Raw genomic sequence first — 20235 nt, forward strand, 5'->3', positions numbered from 1 at the left:
GATCTCTGGAGGGCGCGGGATAGGGGACATTCCTCTGTCCTAGTCCTATTAGACCTCTCAGCGGCTTTCGATACCATCGACCATGGTATCTTGCTGCGGCGTCTCAGGGGATTGGGAGTGGGAGGCACAGTTCTTCAGTGGTTCTCCTCCTATCTCCTGGGACGCTCGGAGTCGGTGTTGGCAGGGGGGCAGAGATCGGCCCCTAGGTCTCTCGTTTGTGGAGTTCCTCAGGGGTCGGTTCTCTCGCCTCTCCTGTTCAACATCTATATGAAACCGCTGGGTGAGATCATTCGTGGTTTTGGAGTTGGGTATCATCAGTATGCCGATGATACCCAACTTTTCTTTTCGACCCCAAACCACCCCAGTGATGCCCTCGCCGTGATGTCCCGTTGCCTGGAGGCGGTTCGGGTCTGGATGGGGAGGAACAGACTTCAGCTCAACCCTGACAAGACTGAGTGGCTGTGCATTCCGGCATCCCGGGACATTCCAAATGTTCCATCTCTTTCTATGGGGGGTGAGCTCTTACCCCCCGTGGATAGGGCTCGCAACTTGGGAGTCCTTCTAGATTCACGGCTTACTTTGGAAGAGCATATAGTGGCCGTGACTAGGGGGGCTTTCGCCCAGGTTCGCCTGGTGCGCCAGTTGCGGCCCTATCTGAACCGGGATGCCCTGTGTACAGTCACTCATGCGCTCGTGACCTCTCGCCTTGACTACTGTAATGCTCTCTACATGGGGCTTCCCTTGAAGACCACTCGGAGGCTCCAACTGGTACAGAATGCGGCCGCGAGAGTTGTCTTGGGAGTTTCCCGGTACTCCCATGTTACACCTTTGCTCCGCGAGCTGCATTGGTTACCAGTTGTCTTTCGGGTGAGGTTCAAGGTGTTGGTCACGATCTTTAAGGCCCTACATGGCATGGGTCCGGGTTACCTCAGGGACCACCTGCTGCCGGCATCGACTCCCCTCCGCCCTGTGCGTTCCCACAGAGAGGGCCTCCTCAGGGTGCCGCCAGTCAGGGAATGTCGACTGGTGGCCCCCAGGGGGAGGGCCTTCTCTGTGGGGGCTCCGGCTTTATGGAATCAATTGCCGGTGGAGCTCCGGATGGCACCAGACCTTCGAACTTTCCGTCGGGGCCTGAAGACCCATCTGTTCGAATTAGCTGGTCTGGCCTGATGGGGGATTATGGGCTTTTAATTGTTTTTAATCTGTACTTCTGTTTTAATTGGGCATGGATTTAATTCTTTTTAATTTTTGTATAGTGTTTCTTATGTATGCCCTGTGAACCGCCCTGAGTCCCACCAAGGAGAAGGGCGGTATATAAATCAAATAAACTATAACTATAACTATAACATTTGCAATGCTATAGCAACACTAGATCTTTTTCAGAAAAGGGTGGGGGGAAAGGCAGCACCCCTATGTGCTTGTTTTTTCGCTGTGGGTGCGTTCAGGATGTATACTGCTTTTTTTTTTAAATTACAAGTAGTCCTCACTTAGTGACTGCCTCAGACAGTGACTCTTCATAGTTATGACAGTGGTGGCCAAGTAAATTTGCAGCCAGTGCCCACATCCAGAACCTTCGCGCCATCTCTCTCTGAGTCGTATGTTTCCCATCATAGTCAGTCAGTACGCGTTGTCCTGCGTAAAAGCTATGCAGTTGCGTTTAGGTGATGTTTCGCTTAGCGACTGCTTCATCTAATGGCCAAATTGTTGATTCCAATTTCTGGACACTAAACCAGGGCTGCCTATATCCAGGAGTGCCGTTAAATATATAAAATTTCCTAGATCCCATTTTGCTGCCAGATTCAACATATTTTAGTGGGGGGGGGAGGAAGGGAAATTTGACAAATGAGTTATTTCGCAGACAGTGAATTAATAAGACAGCCTTATTAATTTAATGCTGTGGGCATTTACTATTATGGGCAAGGACTGCTTAAATCAGGAGGAGAGTTTACAAGGCTTTCTTGAACAACTTCTGCATGTTCTGCTCCTTCTCTCTGGCAACTACAAGCAACAGCACAAATAGTTGCATGAAAGAAAAGTTGCTATCCAAGGAGAGAGGTCATAGCTTTAATGTCCTAGGGGAGGCCAGAAGCCTGGCTAAATTAGCTAACCTCACCTCTGGGCTGAAAGCCAGAGTAGTGCAATTAATTTTCCTATTAATATTCATGGAGCTCCATAACAAGCTATAGTCTGGCTCCAATTTACTGTTTTTGTCCTTGTGAGCTGGAGAAATTTAGAGACGATGTTCCTCAAAGGGGTCAGAAAGTGTGGTGTTGCATTTTTGAATTTAATTTGGTGCACGCTGGTGGATTGGCTCAGCATGTCTGCAGGCTAAAGTCTATCTTTAACCTCAAAACAGAGCCAAATGAATGAATTTTAGTAGGATTTTTCAGCTTAAAAGCATGAAAATAAGGACTAGGAACAGGAGCATAGTGAAAAAAATCTCTTCAGAACCTTTGGCTAGTCGGTATTTCTCAACCTTGGTGCCTCTAAGATGCGTGGACTTCAACTCCCAGAATTCCCTAGCCAGCATGCTGTTGAGAAACATGAAAATAGGCCCCAAAAGTTTAATTTTGAAGATACTATGGGTAAATTTAAAGCTTGGCAGTCAGGATGGCAATGGATATTGAGAGGTTTCCCATCTCTACCCTCAGCCTTTTTCAGAATAAAAACCAGCTAAACATTTGAAGCCATAAGCTCTACAAAGGAAGCACCACACATCGGATGCCTTCAGGCCCCCCCAATTTGGAAAAAGCTGCCAGACATTTGTTAAAGTAGGGAGTTAGTACAGAAAAAAAGGAAGAATTGTTCCATTTCTTGGAAAATGTTAAACTCCCGCCTCGATCGTTGAGACTAAAAGTTTAATTCCTGAGCCAAACTTCCGCCAACTTTTTAGTGGCTGCGTGAGACTTGAAAGTTAAATTAAGAAGCAAAATAGATGCATTATGCTTCGATGGTTTTTTTTTTTTTTAAAGAAAAAACTTCCTCACCTCTCAAAATTTCCCCAAGGACTTGAAAACCAGCTGTTGCCCCTGCAGGGGATCGTGTTATCACTGCTCTATCCTCTTGTGATGCTTGAAGGTTAATCTTGTTTAGTAACTGCTGCTACTAAATAGGAAAAGAATCCTGCAACTATTGTGTTTAAAGGTTCTTGGAACTATTGTGTTTAAAGTTTCTTGGGGGGGGGTTCCCACCAAAATAAATCTTTCGAGAGGGGTTCGTGGATTTGATGACCTTATCTCTTGCATTGTGACATCTTGATGTCATTTTGGGGTCAGGGTGATTAGAAACACATCCTGTTTCCATTCTGTTTGTTTGCTCACTCCATAATACCGTAGTGCTTAGTAGATGGGGGGGCTAAAGGCAAATTGGTTTGGCTTGAATCTCAGAACTTTCTCTGGTTTGTGTTTGAAGGAATTCTGCAGAACTCCAAAGTTGGCACATTAAAGTGCAACTTTCTGCCGTATCCAAACGCTCTGGACATCTAACTGTACATCACTTTCCAAATTGAAGGACCTTGGATTCAAAATTCCCTGACACCAGCAATTCTCCCCAAACCTTGCAAAGAATTCCTAGGAATTTCTCCCTCTCCATTTTGTTCTCGTGCACTACTTCGACAAGACAGTGATAAATGTGAGTTGGAACAGGCCAAGGGGAAGAAAAGGGAGTGAGAGAAGGCACACAGTGTATAACCAGGAGGTGCAAAGTCCCATGAATCCTAAAATCACCGCTTGCTGATAGAAATCCAAGAGATTCTACTTTTTACCTTCACAGTTTTGTGAAGCCATTGTGAAAGTTGTGCTCCCCCACAGCCTGCTTTAGCCCCCTTGCTGCTCTCCTCCTTCGAAATCCAGCAAAAACTCAAATATTTCTCAATAAAGGATTGACTCTAACACTCCTCCTTCTCCAGATCCGGCCATCTCCATCAGTTCGTCGTGGAGGAGAAGGAAAAGAGAATTTTCTGGGTTCCTGGCCTTTCTTTATACCACTGTCTCATTTCCTTTCCCAGGCTTCATCCACCCGTCTGCCCTCTTCGCCCCCCGTTTTACCCTCCCCGAATTCACCAGTCTATTGGAGCACTTTTGCCAAGTGTGCAGCGTCTTGGCCGACCAAATCCACATGCTAGACGTGATGCCCACCAGGAGGGACATGAAAATCTTGAGCATCTCCACAGCCATGTTGGAGGCGTCTGCGGAGTAGCGGAAAATCCCCCAGTTGGAGATCTCATAGAAATAGCAGGCAATGACACAAGTGGCAGGCACGGTGTAGAGCACGGAAAACACCCCGATCTTCACCATCAACCTCTCCAGCTTGTCCGTTTTGGTCCCATCCTTTTGAAGGTTGGACCTGATCTTAAACAAAGCCACCAAGCCGGCTGCAATGAAGAGGGTCCCAATGACCAAGTAGGTGAAAAGGGGAGCTACCACAAAGCCCGTCAAGGCGTCAAGGTTCTGGTTGCCCACATAGCACAGGCCTGTCAGCTCGTCGGCGTCGACCAACCTCATAATCAGGATGACGATGGTCTTCACCGCAGGGATCGCCCAGGCAGCGATATGGAAATACGAGCTGTGCATCTCAATGGCCTCGTGGCCCCATTTGAGTCCAGCAGCCAGGAACCACGTCAGGGTCAGGATCACCCACCAGATGGAGCTCGCCATGCCGAAAAAGTACATCAGCAAAAAAATGATGGCACATCCGGTGTTCTTCAGGCCCTCCTGGATAAGAACAGGTTCGACGGCCTCGTCAAAATCACAGGAAATCCTTTCTCGGCCTACGGTCAGCCGGACAATATAAGCGATGCTATAAATATTGTAGCACATGCTCAGGAATATGATGGGCCGCTCCGGATAGGAAAAGCGAGTGGAATCAATCAGAAAGGTCAGGACGGTGAAGGCGGTGGAAATGAAACAGAGGCTCGCCCACACGGCCATCCAGATGTCGGTGAATGCCTTGGCGGACCGGCTGTAGAGGCCAGAGTCGTAGCCGCACTTGAGAACGCAATTCAAGCTTCTCCGGACCCAAATGTACTGATCTGAGTTTGATCCGACACTCTGGCATTCTTCTCCGGGATGCAAGGGGGCCTTGCTGTGGAGGGGGACCTCTTCGTCTCCTGGCCCTTCCATGCACATGTGGTTTTGGTCGTTCTGTGGGGGGAACCTGCTGCAATTCAGGTTTTCTGGCCAGGAGAACCCAAATTCCTTCAGGACTGGTTCACATCGCCTTTTGACGGAGAGGCACATGCCGCCACAGGGGCCAATTGGGATGTTGATTTTCTCCGTGCACATGGGGACGTAGACGGAACACAGGAAGAACTGGAGGAGGAAGAAAGGACAAAGCAACTTTAGAAAAAACGGGCTTGCAGGTGATGCTGTCTTCCCAATGTTTTGCATCCTAGACTTCTCTGTTTCCCAACCTTGGGTGCTTTAAGTCGTGTGGACTTCAACTCCCAGAATTCTCCAGCCTGGCTGGAGAATTCTGGGAGTTGAAGGCCATACAAATCAAAATTGGGATAGAATCAAGATCACGTGAAGTATTAATACCACTTTACAATGCCTTGGTAAGGCTATACTTGGAATACTGCATCCAGTTTTGGTCACCACGATGTAAAAAAAGATGTTGAGACTCTGGAAAGAGTATAGAGAAGAGCAACAAAGATGATTAGAGGTCTGGAAGCTAAAACATATAAGGAACGGCTGCTGGAATTAAATATGTCTAGTTTAATGAAGAGAAGTACTAGGGGTGACATGATAGCAGTATTCCAATATCTCAGGGGCTGCCACAAAGAAGAGGTAGTCAAGCTATTCTCCAAAGCGCCTGAAGGCAGGAGAAGAAGCAACGGATGGAAACTAATCAAGGAGAGAAGCAACCTAGAACTGAGGAGAAACTTTCTGACAGAACAATTAACCAATGGAACAACCTGCCTCCAGAAGCTGTGAATGCTCCAACACTGGAAGTTTTTAAGAGACTGGACAGCCATTTGTCTGAAATGGTAGAGGGTTTCCTGCCTGAGCAGGGGTTTGGACTAGATGACCTCCAAGGTCCCTTCCAACTTTACTATTATGGTTATGATTATGCTTGACTCTGGCATGTGTTTTAGGACGGATTTCATGTGATCCCCTTTTGTGACCTTCTGACAAGCAAAGTCAATGGGGAAGCCAGATTCACTTTATAATGGTGTTACTAACTTAAAGTGATTCACTTTAACAGTCGTGGCAAGAAAGGTCATAAAATGAGGCAAAGCTCACTTAACAACTGTCTTGTTTAGCAATGAAAATTTGGGGCTCAAATGTGGTTGTAGGGCAAGGATTATCTGTATAGAAAAAAAACATCCTTTGTCTTCCTTAACCCCAGGTAGGTTTTGTATACAAAAAGAGATCAATGAAGCTAAAGTGAAATCTCCAATCCAAAGATGGAGGTAACTCCTACTGATGTAACAGACCCATCCATGTATTTTCCTCAGCAACAGTGTTTTGCTACTACTGGAATATTTTTTCAAGTTCCTAGCCTGGAGAGCCACTTTGGTCTAGTGCAGGGGTAGGCAACCTTGGCTCTTTTATGACTCGTGGACTTCAACTCCCAGAATTCCTAAGCCAGCATGGCTCAGCTTGGAAACCTCTCCCTTTCCCCTCAGCATGGCTGGCTCAGGAATTCTGGGAGTTGAAGTCCACGAGTCATAAAAGAGCCAAGGTTGCCTACTACCCCTGGTAGTGGTTAAGGCATCAGGCTAGGAAGCAGCCTACTGTGAGTTCAAGTCCCACCTTAGCCATGAAAGCCAGATGGGTGAATCTGGGCCAATCACCAGAAGATGGTGAGTTCTAGTCCTGTCTTAGGCATGAAAGCCACCTCGATGACCTTGGGCCTCTCTCTCAGCCCAGCCCACCTCACAGGGTTGTTGTTGAGAAAAGGGAGGAGGAAGCCGTGTTGGACATGTTTGCGGCCTTGAGTTACTTGTAAAAATAGTAAAGGTGGGAGATACAGATAAATAAATAACATTCAGCCAAGCTTGAACCAAATTCCCAGCCAAATTCTCCTTGCTGCTCTCCCATCCAAATACTAGCCGGGTCCCATCCTGCTTAGCTTGAGAGTATTGTATCAGCCTATCCAAGAATGACAGGATAAAAACTCAAGCTTGTTCCCCCATTAAAAATGAGAACTGAAAGATTCTGGATTTTACTCAAAGTTTCCACCCCTCCAAATATGCTCGCTCACCACAACAAAGCTAAGATTAATGCAGGCCTATAATTCACCACATCAAACACGATACGGTTTTTGAAGAAAGAATATTGAAATATACCTTTTTTTTAAAAAAAGGGGAGAAACTCAGTGAAAATGATGCTAATATACCCCTGCTTAACCTCCACCCTTTATAATGGAAGAGCACAGTTGCAGGATTGATGATAATGTTGATGATAGTCATGTTTCAGTTCTCTAGAAATTTAAACTGGCTTGTTGGGGTGTTGTTTCTTTCCCTAGCTTACTGTTCTATACATAGGAAGTTATTTTGCACACAAATGCACAGGTAACACAGAAGAAAAATATGTCCACTCCCAAATGCTAAACATGTATATACATGGCAATATCCCAGCCAAGAACTTTATAAAAACTTCACTGGATCAAGAAATGTTTGAAGTTGCCACCAGAAATAACTGGGATTATTTTAGAGCCAGAAAGAAGCTGAACCATTTTTATTCAGGCTTAATATAGATTGTCCTCGACTTACGATGGAACTGAACCCCCAGTTTCGGTTGTTAAGGCATGACAGTCATAAAGTGGGTTACCACATGACCACACCTGAATTTAAGACATTTTTTGCTGTTGGTTTTGTCGAACATGACAGTTGTAAAGTGAACCCAACCGATTTTTGCTGGAAACCAGAAGTAATGCTGGTTTCTTACAAAAACATAGTAAATTGCAGGTAATGTGACCGCAAGGCCCTGCAAATGGCTGTAAATACAGATCAGTTGCTGAGCTCAAATTTATGGTCATGTGATGATGATGATGGTGGTGTGTGTGTGTGTGTGTGTGTGTCTGTATCTGAGCTTTGAATCTGGGTCCTAAGTAGCTTTTAAGGTGTCCATTGTAACTGGTCACAAATCAATGACACGCTGGCTTAGGAATTCTGGGACTTGAAGTCCACAAGTCACAAAAGGGCCAAGTTTGAAGACCCCTGCTGCATATGCTCATAGACAGGGGTCTCTCCAAGACTTGTGGACTTCAACTCCCAGCATGGCTGGCTGAGGAATTCTGGGAGTTGAAGTCACAAGTTGCCAAGTACTGAGACCCTTGCCATAGAGTACTAGATAACAAAGAGTTCTTGTTCAACATTTTCTCATATATTTAACTTGCAATACCATCATTTGCATGTTTACTCAAAGGTCAGTTTCACTGTCACCATTGATGCTTGCCTCCAAGTACGCACATTTACTTAGGATCACAAACTCAGTCCTGGAAAAAGCCAGGCCATGGATTTCCTTGTGTGTATGTGTGTATGCTGCACTTTTGAGTCAGACTAGACAAGTTCCTGCAGTTTTCTTAGCAAGATTTCAAAGGTGGTTTGCTACTGCCACCTCCTTAAAGCTGAGAGAAAGTGACTGCCCCAAGGTCACCCGGCTGGCTTCATGCTTAAAAAGCAGAACTAGAACTCCCAATCTCCCAGTTTCTAGCCTGATGCCTTAACTACTACACCAAACTGGATTTTTGGAAATATGAGTGTGGGCTTAAACACACACAAAAAAGGCAAGAAACACCTACTGAATTTAATATAAATATAATTGTACAAAGGCTGTGTTTGTCCTTCTCCTTTATTGACATAAATAGCAGCTCTTAAGCCAACATGATTCCACCCCAAATGAATAGAATAGAATAGAATAGAATAGAATAGAATAGAATAGAATAGAGCTGGAAGGGACCTTGGAGGTCTTCTAATAGTCCTCAACTTATGACCACAATTGAACCCAAAATTTCTGTCACTAAGTGAAACATTTGTTAACTGAGTTTTTTCCCATTTTACGACCTTTTTTGCTATAGTTATGAAGTGAATCATTGCAGTTGTTAAGTTAGTAACACAGCTGTTAAGTGAATCTGACTTCCTTGGGCCACAAAAGATGAACACATGACTCTGGGACACTGCAACTGTCATAAATACGAGCCAATTGCCAAATATCTGAATTTTGATCATGTGACCATGGGGATGCTGAACAGTCGTAAGTGTGAAAAATGGTCATAAGTCACTTTTTTCAGTGCCGCTGTAACTTTGAATGGTCACTAAATGAACCAAGGACTGACCTGTACTTTGATAGGAGACACCAAGAAATTCAGCGCTGAACAAAAAAGGCAGAGAGAGGTTTGACCTGAACACAGAGTCCTTTGATTCACGCCATGCTCTCAATCTCTGGATCCAAAAGAAGATATAAATTGGGGGGGTTTCCCCCAATCCTTTTTACTATGCCCCCCCCCAAATTACAAAACTGAAGCTCAGGAAAAGAAATACAGAAGCAATGTTTTTACTCATGAAGCCCCTGGCTATTTCAAGAAGCAGAATCATTGAAACAGGCCTGTTGATTCACAAACAGAGCTTAATGGAGGTAACAGACAGACTAAAGATAAGGGGTTAAAATTAATTACATTTGTTTGAGAGGATTAGGACCAAGGAAGCTGATAATTAAGAACCATCACGAGCCTTTGCAAAACAAGTAAAACCAACCAAATAACAAAACACACAAAGCAAGCCTCTACATTATGAAATACTGTGGAAACTGTAAAAAATCCATGTAGTCTTCAAATGCACTTGGTCAGCTCTTTCAGAATCACATGCTGCTACTGGTTCTGTTCATCAATAGAGATCTTCTTTCAAAAGGGACGCGGTGGCTCAGTGGGTTAGGGCGCTGAGCTTGTCGATCAGAAGGTCGGCAGTTTGGCGGGTCGAATCCCGAGTGCCGCGTAACAGAGTGAGCGCCTGTTACTCGTCCCAGCTTCTGCCAACCTAGCAGTTCGAAAGCACGTAAAAATGCAAGTAGAAAAATAGGGACCGCTCCGGTGGGAAGGTAACAGCGTTCCGTGCGCCTTTGGTGTCTAGTCATGCCGGCCACATGACCACGGAGATGTCCTCGGACAAGCGCTGGCTCTTCGGCTTTGAAACGGAGATGAGCACCGGACCCTAGAGTCGGAAACGACTAGCACGCATGTGCGGGGGAACCTTTACCTTTACCTTTACCTTCAAAAGCAGCCTCCATTTTATTCCCCGCTTGGAACTGGACCCAATTTTTCCTTCCACACTAGTTTTATGTAGGGCAGTTTGCATAAACAGGTTAACACTCTACCGTCCCCCTGAAAGAGCCACCCAAAACTGGCCCGATCTAGTCGCTAGCAACCAGCAAATAAACCAGTTTATGTGTCCAAGGAAATGGAAAGCTTTATTGCAGTTTCAGAACACGCTAATTATTAATGCGGGCTAGAAACATGCTTGAATGCGTCTGACCTGCGAAGCTTGTTTCAAATGTGTTTTTAAAAGCAAGAGCTTCTTTAGCGTGACCTAAACTGGGTAACTGCTTGCTTCTCCCCTGCCGTTTTTGTTTTCATGTATGTTACCTGGAGGGATTTCGCCTCCATTAAGGTGAAAATATCTGGCATATTTAAAAGGCAACCGCTGGTTTGTCTTTTGTTGATTAATGTCAATTCTGAGCACCCACTCTGGTGTTAAAGAGCTGAGTGCGGGTTGTCTAAATTCCTGAGCTACCTGATCAAACACACACTCTCTGCAGGGATAACCTGCCAATCTCCTAAGACAAGCTTGAGATTTTCTTTTCAAGACAAACAGCTTCTTCTTCTTTTTTCCCTGTGCAAATTAACCCGAAGAAAGAAAAGAGAGAGGGAGAAGGAAAAGGAGGAAAATCTTTGGAAAGATTGCATTACAGTTTTGCAAAAAAAAACAACAACCCCTCACCACCAGACCCTTCCTGGATTTAGATGTTATTGTAAGTCTGTTTCTTATCTTGGCAGATTCACACCCAGTGGAAAACTTTGCTACTGCTCATTTCCTTTGCCCTGCAGGTTTTTTTTATTCCCAACAAGAAAAATGTGTCTGCACCATTCCTTTTCTAAAACCTGCTGGTACAGCAGGTCCTCAATTTACGACTGCAATTGAGCCCAAAATTTCCACTGCTAAACCAGACAGGTGTTAAGGGAGTGTTGCCCCATTTTACGACTTTTCTGGCCACGGTTATTAAGTGAATAATAAATAAGTCGGAAGGTCACAAAAGGTGATCACGTGACCCGGGACATTGCAACTGCCATAAGTACATGCCAGTTGCCAAGTGTCCAGTTTTGATCACGTGCAGGACGCTGCCACAGCCATATGTGCGAAAAACAGCCACTTTTTTTTCTACCCCAATATCATTGTCGCTTTGAACAGCCACTAAAGCAGACATGTCAAACACAAGGCCCGGGGGCCAGATCCAGCCCGCGAAGTGGTTTCATGTGGCCCGCGAAGCCATCCTGGAAACAGTGAGGGAACGGCCCCCACTGCCTTGGCCCTGGCCCAGAGACCCTCCTTCTGCCAGAGACCCTCAGATCTGTCCCACTCCTGCCCAGGCCCCCATAGGCACCCTTGATACGAATGATGTAGAGCTGGCCACGCCTACCCAGTAGGCCATACGCACTTTAGCCACGCCCACCCAGTAGGCCACGCCCCCCAGGCCATACCCCCCGCCCCCCCCAGGGCAACCGCAATGCTGATGCGGCCCTCAATGAAATTGAGTTTGACACCCCTGCACTAAAGGAATGGTACAAAATATGAAGAGGATAGCAGAGTCTGCAGAGACCTATCAAACTCTCTGAGAATAACAAAGATACTTAGGACTCTTTGAAGGCGTAGTGGGAAAGAAAAGCAATTTATTCAATCTTGGCCCTTTTCTTGGTCTTCTTACTTTGCAGACCTGAGATGCACTGGCTTCGAGCTGGCTGTTAACTTCCAGGAGTCATTTTGGAAAACAACAAGGCTTAACCACAAGGAGCAATCCAATCCAGGTTGGATTACAAGCCATGATGAGAAGGCAAGGGGGGGTGCTTTCTTTCGGAAGACAAAGATTTTTCCAGCAGTTTGACAAAAATTCAAACGTTCATAAGGCTATCTGAAGCCTGTCAGGTTTTTCACCTTTCTTTTCAAGTTGCCATTATTTTATTTACTTATTGAATAAATTTACATAGCCGCCCAACGTAGAGTAGGTACATTAGAAAACGGGTGGCGTAGTAGAACATTAGAAAACTTTTGTTGCTATGATTTTCACCGCAAGCAACATTTGCATTTCCTTATTTCTCTCTCCCTTCCCACCCCCACCCCCACCCTTCTGAAAGCAACCTGCCATCCTCTCCGCTTCAGCTGCCAAAATTGCCCTCGCATGAGTGGGAAAGAGACTTACGGATGAGTTTTCATGCAGTAGAAGCACCATTTGCTGAAGCACCATTTGCTGATCGTTGGTTGCAAAAACAGAGGAGAGCCGAGACATGCTACTTGCTGGTTAACAGGAAAGTCTAGGAAGCGACCCAAGCTGGCTTTTTTTTTTAAGTCTCCTAAAAATAGTGTGGAGAGACAGATCAGCTCCCAGGGAAAAGCCAGCGGATCTCTCAATGTGTTTTAAGCAAAGACTTCATTGCAGGATGCTGCATGACCTCGTAATACTGAACATCCACTGTGCTCTGGATTCAGACTCTTCTCTTCTGGAAGAGATACATGCAACCCTCGCCTTATAAAGGTTTGTCCAGTGACCATTCAAGTTACACAGGGTTTGAAAAAAGTGACCCGTGACCATTTTTCACATTTACGACCATTCCAGCATCTGATCAAAATTTAAACGATGCTCGGCAAGTGGCTCCTATTTATGACGCTTACAAAGTCCCAGGATCATGTGTTCACCTTCTGCGACCTATTGACGAGCAAAATCAATGGGAAAACCAGATTCATGTAACAACTGCACAGACTCGCTTAGCAACTTTGCCGAGGAAGGTTGTAAAATGGGGCAAAATTCATTTAACAACTGTTCTCGCTTAGCCAAAGCAATCGGGGCTTAATTGGGGTCGTACGTTAAAGGACTACCTGTGTACCTGATGTGTTTCTCACATGCAGGTAGGGAAAAGATCTGCAAAGTGAAGGCGTGTATACATACATTGGGTGAGGACAGCCTCAAATTATGAACTGAACTGAGATGCAGGCTTCTCCTTCACACGGGGCACTGAAGTGTACAGGTCTTCTGGAAAGCCACTCTCCGGGAGTCTCATCCAGTTCTCACCAAAGCTGTGCCTCACCAAATTATGTCAACGCACACCTATTGTGCCAGGGATATAAAGGTAAGGTAAAGGTTCCCCCGCACGTGTGTGCTAGTCATTTCCAACTCTTCTCTGTTTCAAAGCCGAATAGCCAGCGCTTGTCCGAGGACATCTCCGTGGTCATGTGGCTGGCATGACTAGACGCCAAAGGCGCACGGAATGCTGTTACCTTCCCACCGTAGTGGTCCCTATTTTTCTACTTGCATTTTTACGTGCTTTCGAACTGCTAGGTTGGCAGAAGCTGGGACGAGTAACAGGCGCTCACTCTGCTACGCGGCACTCGGGATTTGACCCGCCAAACTGCCAGGATATATCCGTGTGCAAACACCACCACTCCAGGACTGAAACCCACCAGTAGAAAGTAGGATGTTGATGACCTAAGAGGTTTAGGCCAGGGGTCTCCAACCCTCAGGCCATGGTCCACGGCATGCCAGCAACCGGTCCACACAAACAGGCAAAGCCCCATCCACGGGATGCAGGCACCACGTGAAACCATGTTCCCTCTGGTCCGTGGAAAAACCCCTCTCCGTGGAACTGGTCCCTGGTGTCCAAAAGGTTGGGGACCTATGGTTTAGGCCATCATGGTACAAGAACAAGCAAGAAAAAACACTAAAAGAGGAAAGCAAACTATGTAGAAGGAAAGAATTCAAGAAAAGCTCTGTTGGATTAAACCAAGGCCAACTAATCCAGCATTTGGCATAATATAATATCCAATCGGAGCCTTTTAAACACAACACCATGGATGGGAGGTAAAATATTTCTCTTCCACTGTTGCATGCATGATTCCAAAGGCCACAGGTAGTCCTCGCCTTACGACCACAACCGAGCTCAAAATTTCCTCTGCCGAGCAATGCAGTCATTAAGTGAGTTTTGCCCCATTTTGCAACTTTCTTACCACCGTTGTAATGACTGGAGCTGTTAAGTTAGCAACACGATTGCTGGCTTCCCCACTGACTTTGCTTGTCAGGTCACAAAAGGGGATCACATCACACACACACAGAGAGAGAGAGAGAAGCTGTGAATGCTCCAACACTGGAAGTTTTTAAGGAGAGACTAGACGACCATTTGTCCGAAATGGTATAGGGTTTCCTGCCTGAGGAGGGGGTTGGACTAGAAGACCTCCAAGGCCCCTTCCAACTCTATTATTATTATTATTATTATTATTATTATTATTATTATTATTATTATTATTATTACTATTATTATTACATGGCTGAGCAATGAGTGGCACAGATATCTCCTTTTCATGGTGCCTGAATTTCCCAGCATTTTGTTTTCATGGATGACCTCTAGAGGGGGGGGGAGACCCCGCCTTGCCTACCTTTTGTCAATTGTGTGAGATTTTTATATACTTATCTTGTGGGGGTTTTCTGTGCGTGTGTCCTTCCCTCTCTCTGAACCTAAAAGCAAAACCACCCTTCCTCCCATCTGTAATTTTTCTCTTGTCCCCTAATCGTCCTGGTTGCCCTTGTCTTGGTCGTAGTATCTTCTCTCTCCCTTACTTACTTCTATCTTTGGCCCCAGGTCCTCCAAGCAATGTTTCCCTCCAACCTTTGCTTGCTTTATTTGCAATGCCCTCTGGCATAATTCCAAGCTTGGAAGTTGCTTTTTTTTTTTGTTTTTCAGCACCACCACCCTGTTAACTACTTAACTTAGCATAATCCTGATCCCTATTGTAATTCTGATCTCCAGCCCTGGAGAGGACAACTCTACTTCTTCAGCTGGGCACTCCCCCTCCCCCCCCCTAGGGCAACTGTCCTCCAGCCCCCCCCCCAGGGTCTTTGCCAAGTACCAGCTTCCTCTTAGTACACCTGATCCCCCCCCCAAAGCCTCCTGTCTGGAAACACCCAGGAGTGGATTAAGCTCTCCACTCCTCCGAGAAAGCATGTTTTGTTTGAAAGGTGGAGGAAGAGTCATCAGGTGGAGGAAGAGTCATTGTTCTTTCATGCAGGGCTATTTCTTGCAAAGTTCTCCACAGTCTGCCAAGCCTCCCTTTTCGAACCCCCCAGCCTTTCGAAAACCACTCCCCCCACCAGCAGAAAGACTGAGCAAAATCTCAAAAGTGTTTGGGAAAAAGGGGGCTGTTCTTTTGAACCAGGGATGGTCGCTCCTCCGATCTCAAGAGAAGGGTCCCCGGATCCAGAGGATAAAATTTCCAAACAGCTGCCTTGTGACTGTTAACTCATTCCCTGTTAAGACTCAATTTTGCTTGACAATTCCCACAAAACACACTTTTTGACCCGGTTGGCTAATGAGTTGTGTTTTGTTTTTCTTTTCTGGGTTAGTAGCCTGTGTTGGTCAAGCAAGATGAGTTCCCACCATCTGCCTAAACCTGCCGGGTTTAGTTGGGCGAAGAGAGAACGCACAAGGTCTTTTGGATGTCAGCAAGGACTACAACATGCGACCTCGGCCAGCTTCCCTTCCTCTCAGACCTACGGAAAAGGCACTCAGCACATGGCCCGAGAAGCTCTTTTCTTGTTCTTTTTCCGAGGGCGGCTCTCAACCCATCCGCCTCATTAAAGAGTTAAAAATCCGCTTTTTTTCTTTTTCTTTTTCTTTTTGCTGAACGCCCTGGCCTTTTGGAACTAAGCCCTAATAAGCAGGCATATACATAGAATGAAGGCTAGTGCTAAGCTTGTAAGCCGCCCTGAGTCTTCGGAGAAGGGCGGGATATGAATGGAATAAAAATAAAATAAAATAAAATAAAATAAATAAACTCCGGAGGGAAGAAAAAGTTAAAAAAAAAATTACTGCAGGAAAACGCTGGGGCCCGAGCCTTTACGACACGGATCTTCAGTCCAAAGGCCGAGCTCTCCACGCGGCTTACCTCTGAGTAAGCAGCTCCCACCCCGGGAGGGGACGGACATCTACAGGATCCTCTGCATCCCGGAAAGGAGAAAGTGAATTCACCCAAGGAAGGGAGGAAAGGGAAAGTCACCCCCAGGAGAAGGAGGAGGAGGAGGAGGAGGAGGAGGAGGAGGAGGCGGCGGCGGGCACCCACCTGCAGCTGGCTGGAGCAGCCGTACTGGATGAGCGGGGTGAAGGTGGTCAGCTGGAGCTCGGCGTCGGTTTGGAACTGGCTGCCCACCAGGTTGGGCATCTTGGTGACGTTGTAGCCCAAGTTCTGGCACATGGAGATGCGGATGGCATCGCAACGGCGCTCCTCTTCGTCGCCGAAAGCGCCCGCCGCCTCCAGCGCCGCCAGCCAAAGCAAAGCCGACGGCAGCAGCAGCAGCGACCACCGACGCCGCCGACGCCACCACCGGGCACCTTTCTGCCCCGCGGCCGGGCACATCGTCCGGCAGGCTTGGCCGCCGATCCTGCCGCCCCGGCCGGCTCCAGCCCTGCCGGAGCAGGAACCGAGAGAGGCTCGCCTCTCGCGCCGTCTGTGCGCCCGCCGAGCGCCCTTCTGGCTCCGCCGCCGGCGCAGCGCGCTCTGACACCAGGCGAGGCGGTGCTGGCTGGGCGAGAGGGCGGCGCCGGCCCACCCCCCACCCCCCGGCGAGGAAGGGGCGAGGGCGGGCCAGCAAACCTGCCCAGGGGAGGGACGGAGCCGCTTCGGCCCGCCCCCGCCGCGCCGGCCGCCGAGCGGGAAGCCGCTGCCCTTCCCTCGGCAGCGAATCGCCGGCCGAGCTCGCAGCCAGGCCTCTCCAGCCGCGGGGGTGATGGGGGGGGGGGTAGAATCAAGATCCGCTCGAAGTGATAAAGTTTTGTCCGCAACTGTTTTTGTTGTTGTTGTTAGTTGCCAAGTCGTGTCCGACCCATCGCGACCCTATGGACCAGTGGTCTTCAAACTTGGCCCTTTTATGATTTGTGGACTTCAACTCCCAGAATTCCTCAGCCAGGCATTGCCTGGCTGAGGAATTCTGGGAGTTGAAATCCACAAATCATCAAAGGGCCAAGTTTGAAGACCTCTGCTATGGACAACGTTCCTCCAGGCCTTCCTGTCCTCTACCATCTTCTGGAGTCCATTTAAGCTCACGCCTACTGCTTCAGTGACTCCATCCAGCCACCTCATTCTCTGTCATCCCCTTCTTCTATTGGCCTCAATCTTTCCCAGCATTAGGCTCTTCTCCAGTGAGTCCTTCCTTCTCATTAGGTGGCCAAAGTATTTGAGTTTCAACTTCAGGATCCGGCCTTCTAAAGAGCAGTCAGGGTTGATCTCCTCTAGGACTGACCGGTTTGATCGCCTTGCAGTCCAAGGGACTCGCAGGAGTCTTCTCCAGCACCATAGTTCAAAGGCCTCAATTCTTTGGCGCTCAGCCTTTCTTATGGTCCAACTTTCACTGCCATACATTGCAACTGGGAAGACCATCGCCTTGACTATACGCACTTTTGTTGACAGGGTGATGTCTCTGCTTTTTAGTGTGCTGTCTAGATTTGCCATGGCTTTCCTCCCCAGGAGCAAGCGTCTTTTAATTTCTTGGCTACAGTCCCCATCTGCAGTGATCTTGGAGCCCAGGAAAATAAAATCTGTCACTACCTCCATTTCTTCCCCATCTATTTGCCAGGAATTGAGAGGGCCAGATGCCATGATCTTGGTTTTCTTAATGTTTAGTTTCAACCCAAGTTTTGCACTCTCCTTCTTCACTCGCAACAAGAGGCTCTTTAGTTCCTCTTCACTGTTTTTACTGGGCAACTGTTTTTACTGGGCATTATTACGGACACTACTGTTGTGGACACTAAGTTGATCTCGAATTTAATTACGGCAGCGAGACTTTTAGTACGGCAATACTGGAAGAAGGAAGAACTGCCGACTATAGAAGAATGGACTTTAAAAGTTTCCAACCTGGCGGGAAATGGCAAAGATCTCGGCGTATTTGAAAGACCATTCGCAACAGAGATATATTGTGGAGTGGAAAAAATGGATTGATTATATCCAGAATAAATATGGGACTAAAAAGTTTCACTTAGCATTTGAAGAAGTATTGAGGTGATATTTATATGGCTTGTAGTTAGTTTACAAGAGTTAAAGTGCGATAGATTTAATAGTTTATTGTTGTTTGCATAAGGTAGACTATGATTGTTTGTATTTTTATACCCTGTATTGAGCTCTGGGAAGTCGGGGAGGGGAGAGGGGGAAGGGAGGGAGGGGTTGGGGAGAGGGGAGGGGGTGGGGAGGGGGTTTGCTTTGTTAAAAAATGTATTGTAAAACTTTTCAATAAAAAAAAGATGCACTCGAAGTGCTCGTACCGTTTTATAGGGCCTCGGGAATGCAGGGGGTCCTCGACTTAAAGACAGTTGGTTTGGTTGACCGTTCAAAGTTACGGCGGCCCTGAAAGAAGTGACTTAAGGACCGTTTCTTTCACGGTTGAAAACCTTGGTTTGCACCCAAACAGCTCTCAAAGGGTAACCACCGCCGACGCAGGGAGTCCTCGACTTACGGCAGCTCGCTTAGGGATGGTCCGAAGTTACGGCGGCCCTGAAAGAAGTGACTTAAGGACCGTTTCTTTCACGGTTAACCGCCTTGGTTTGCACCCAAACAGCTCTCAAAGGGTAACCACCGCCGACGCAGGTAGTCCTCGACTTACGGCAGCTCGCTTAGGGACGGTCCGAAGTTACAGCGGCCCTGAAAGAAGTGACTTAGGGGGCCATTGGTCACGCTTAACGACCTTTCCACAGCTCTGCGGTCACGTGATCCAAATTCAGATGCTTGGCAACTGGTTCGTATTTATGACGGTTGCAGGGTCCCCGGGTCACGTCATCCCCTTCTGAGACCTTCTGATGAGCGAAGACAATGGAGAAGCCAGATTCACTTAGCAACGGTGTTACTAACTGAACAACTGCAGTGATTCACTTAACCGTTGTGGCAAGAAAGGTCGTAAGATGGCGCAAAATTCACTTAACAAATGTCTCGCTGAACTACAGACATTTTGGGCTTTGTTGTGGGCGTAAGTCGAGGACTACCTGTACTGCATTCAGTTTTGGTCGCCAAGATATAAAAAATGATGTTGAGACTCTAGAAAGAGTACAGAGAAAAGCAACAGAGATGATTAGGGGGCCGGAGGCTAAAACATACAAAGAACGGTTGTAGGAATTGGTTATGTCTAGTTTAATGAAAAGAAGGACTAGGGGTGACATGATAGCAGTCTTCCAATATCTCAGGGGCTGCCCCAAAGAAGAGGGAGTCAAGCTATTCTCCAAAGCACCTGAAGGCAGGACAAGAAGCAATGGATGGAAACTAACCAAACAGAGAAGCAACCTAGAACTAAGGAGAAACTTCCTGACAGACTAATTAATCAGTGGAACGGCTTGTCTCCAAAAGTTATGGGTGCTCAAAAAACAGAGGGTTTTAAGAAGAGACTGTATAGCCCAGACATGTCAAACACAAGGCCCGGGGGCCAGATCCGGCCCGCAAAGTGGTTTCATGCGGCCCGCAAAGCCATCCTGGAAACAGTGAGGGAATGGCCCCCACTGCTTTGGCCCTGGCCCAGAGACCCTCCTTCTGCCAGAGACCCTCAGATCTGTCCCACTCCTGCCCAGGCCCCCATTGGCACCCTTGATGCGAACAATGTAGAGCTGGCCATGCCCACCCAGTAGGCCATACGCACTCTAGCCACGCCCACCCATTAGGCCACGCCCACCCAGGCCATACCCACCAGGCCCCCTGAGGGCAACCGCAATGCTGATGCGGCCCTCAATGAAATTGAGTTTGACACCCCTGGTATAGCCACTGGTCTGAAATGGTATGGAGCAGGGATTCCCGACCCCCAGTACACGGACCGGCACCGGTCTGTGGCATGCCAGCAACCGGTCCAGGTAAACAAGTGAAGCCCCATCTGTGGGATGCAGGCAGCATGTGAAACCACGGCTCCTCCAGTCCACAGAAAAACCTTTCCACGGAACTGGTCCCTGGTGCCCAAAGGTTTGGGGGGCACTGGTGTAGCATTTGAGGGACAGAATTTCCACACCCACCTC

The 20235-nt window shown here is 47.3% G+C and overlaps 1 protein-coding gene across 2 annotated transcripts; it reads right to left on the reverse strand.

The window, feature by feature from the left end:
- Positions 1-1373: 1373 nt before the first annotated feature.
- FZD4 (frizzled class receptor 4) lies at positions 1374-16712 on the reverse strand. 2 transcript variants are annotated; one of them, XM_081327586.1, is made up of 2 exons: positions 16319-16712; positions 1374-5309 (listed from the first exon to the last, which is right to left on the reverse strand). In XM_081327586.1, the coding sequence occupies exons 1-2, from the start codon at positions 16610-16612 to the stop codon at positions 3978-3980; spliced, it is 1626 nt and encodes a 541-aa protein (XP_081183712.1). In that variant the 5' UTR covers positions 16613-16712; the 3' UTR covers positions 1374-3977. The 2 variants fall into 2 exon arrangements, with proteins under 2 accessions (XP_081183712.1, XP_081183713.1); XM_081327587.1 differs by lacking the exon at positions 16319-16712 and adding an exon at positions 9745-9782.
- Between the last annotated feature and the right edge of the window lie 3523 nt (positions 16713-20235).

The sequence above is a fragment of the Vipera berus genome (genome assembly GCF_964194415.1).
Source record: "Vipera berus genome assembly, chromosome: 4".
Taxonomy (NCBI): Eukaryota; Metazoa; Chordata; class Lepidosauria; order Squamata; family Viperidae; genus Vipera; species Vipera berus.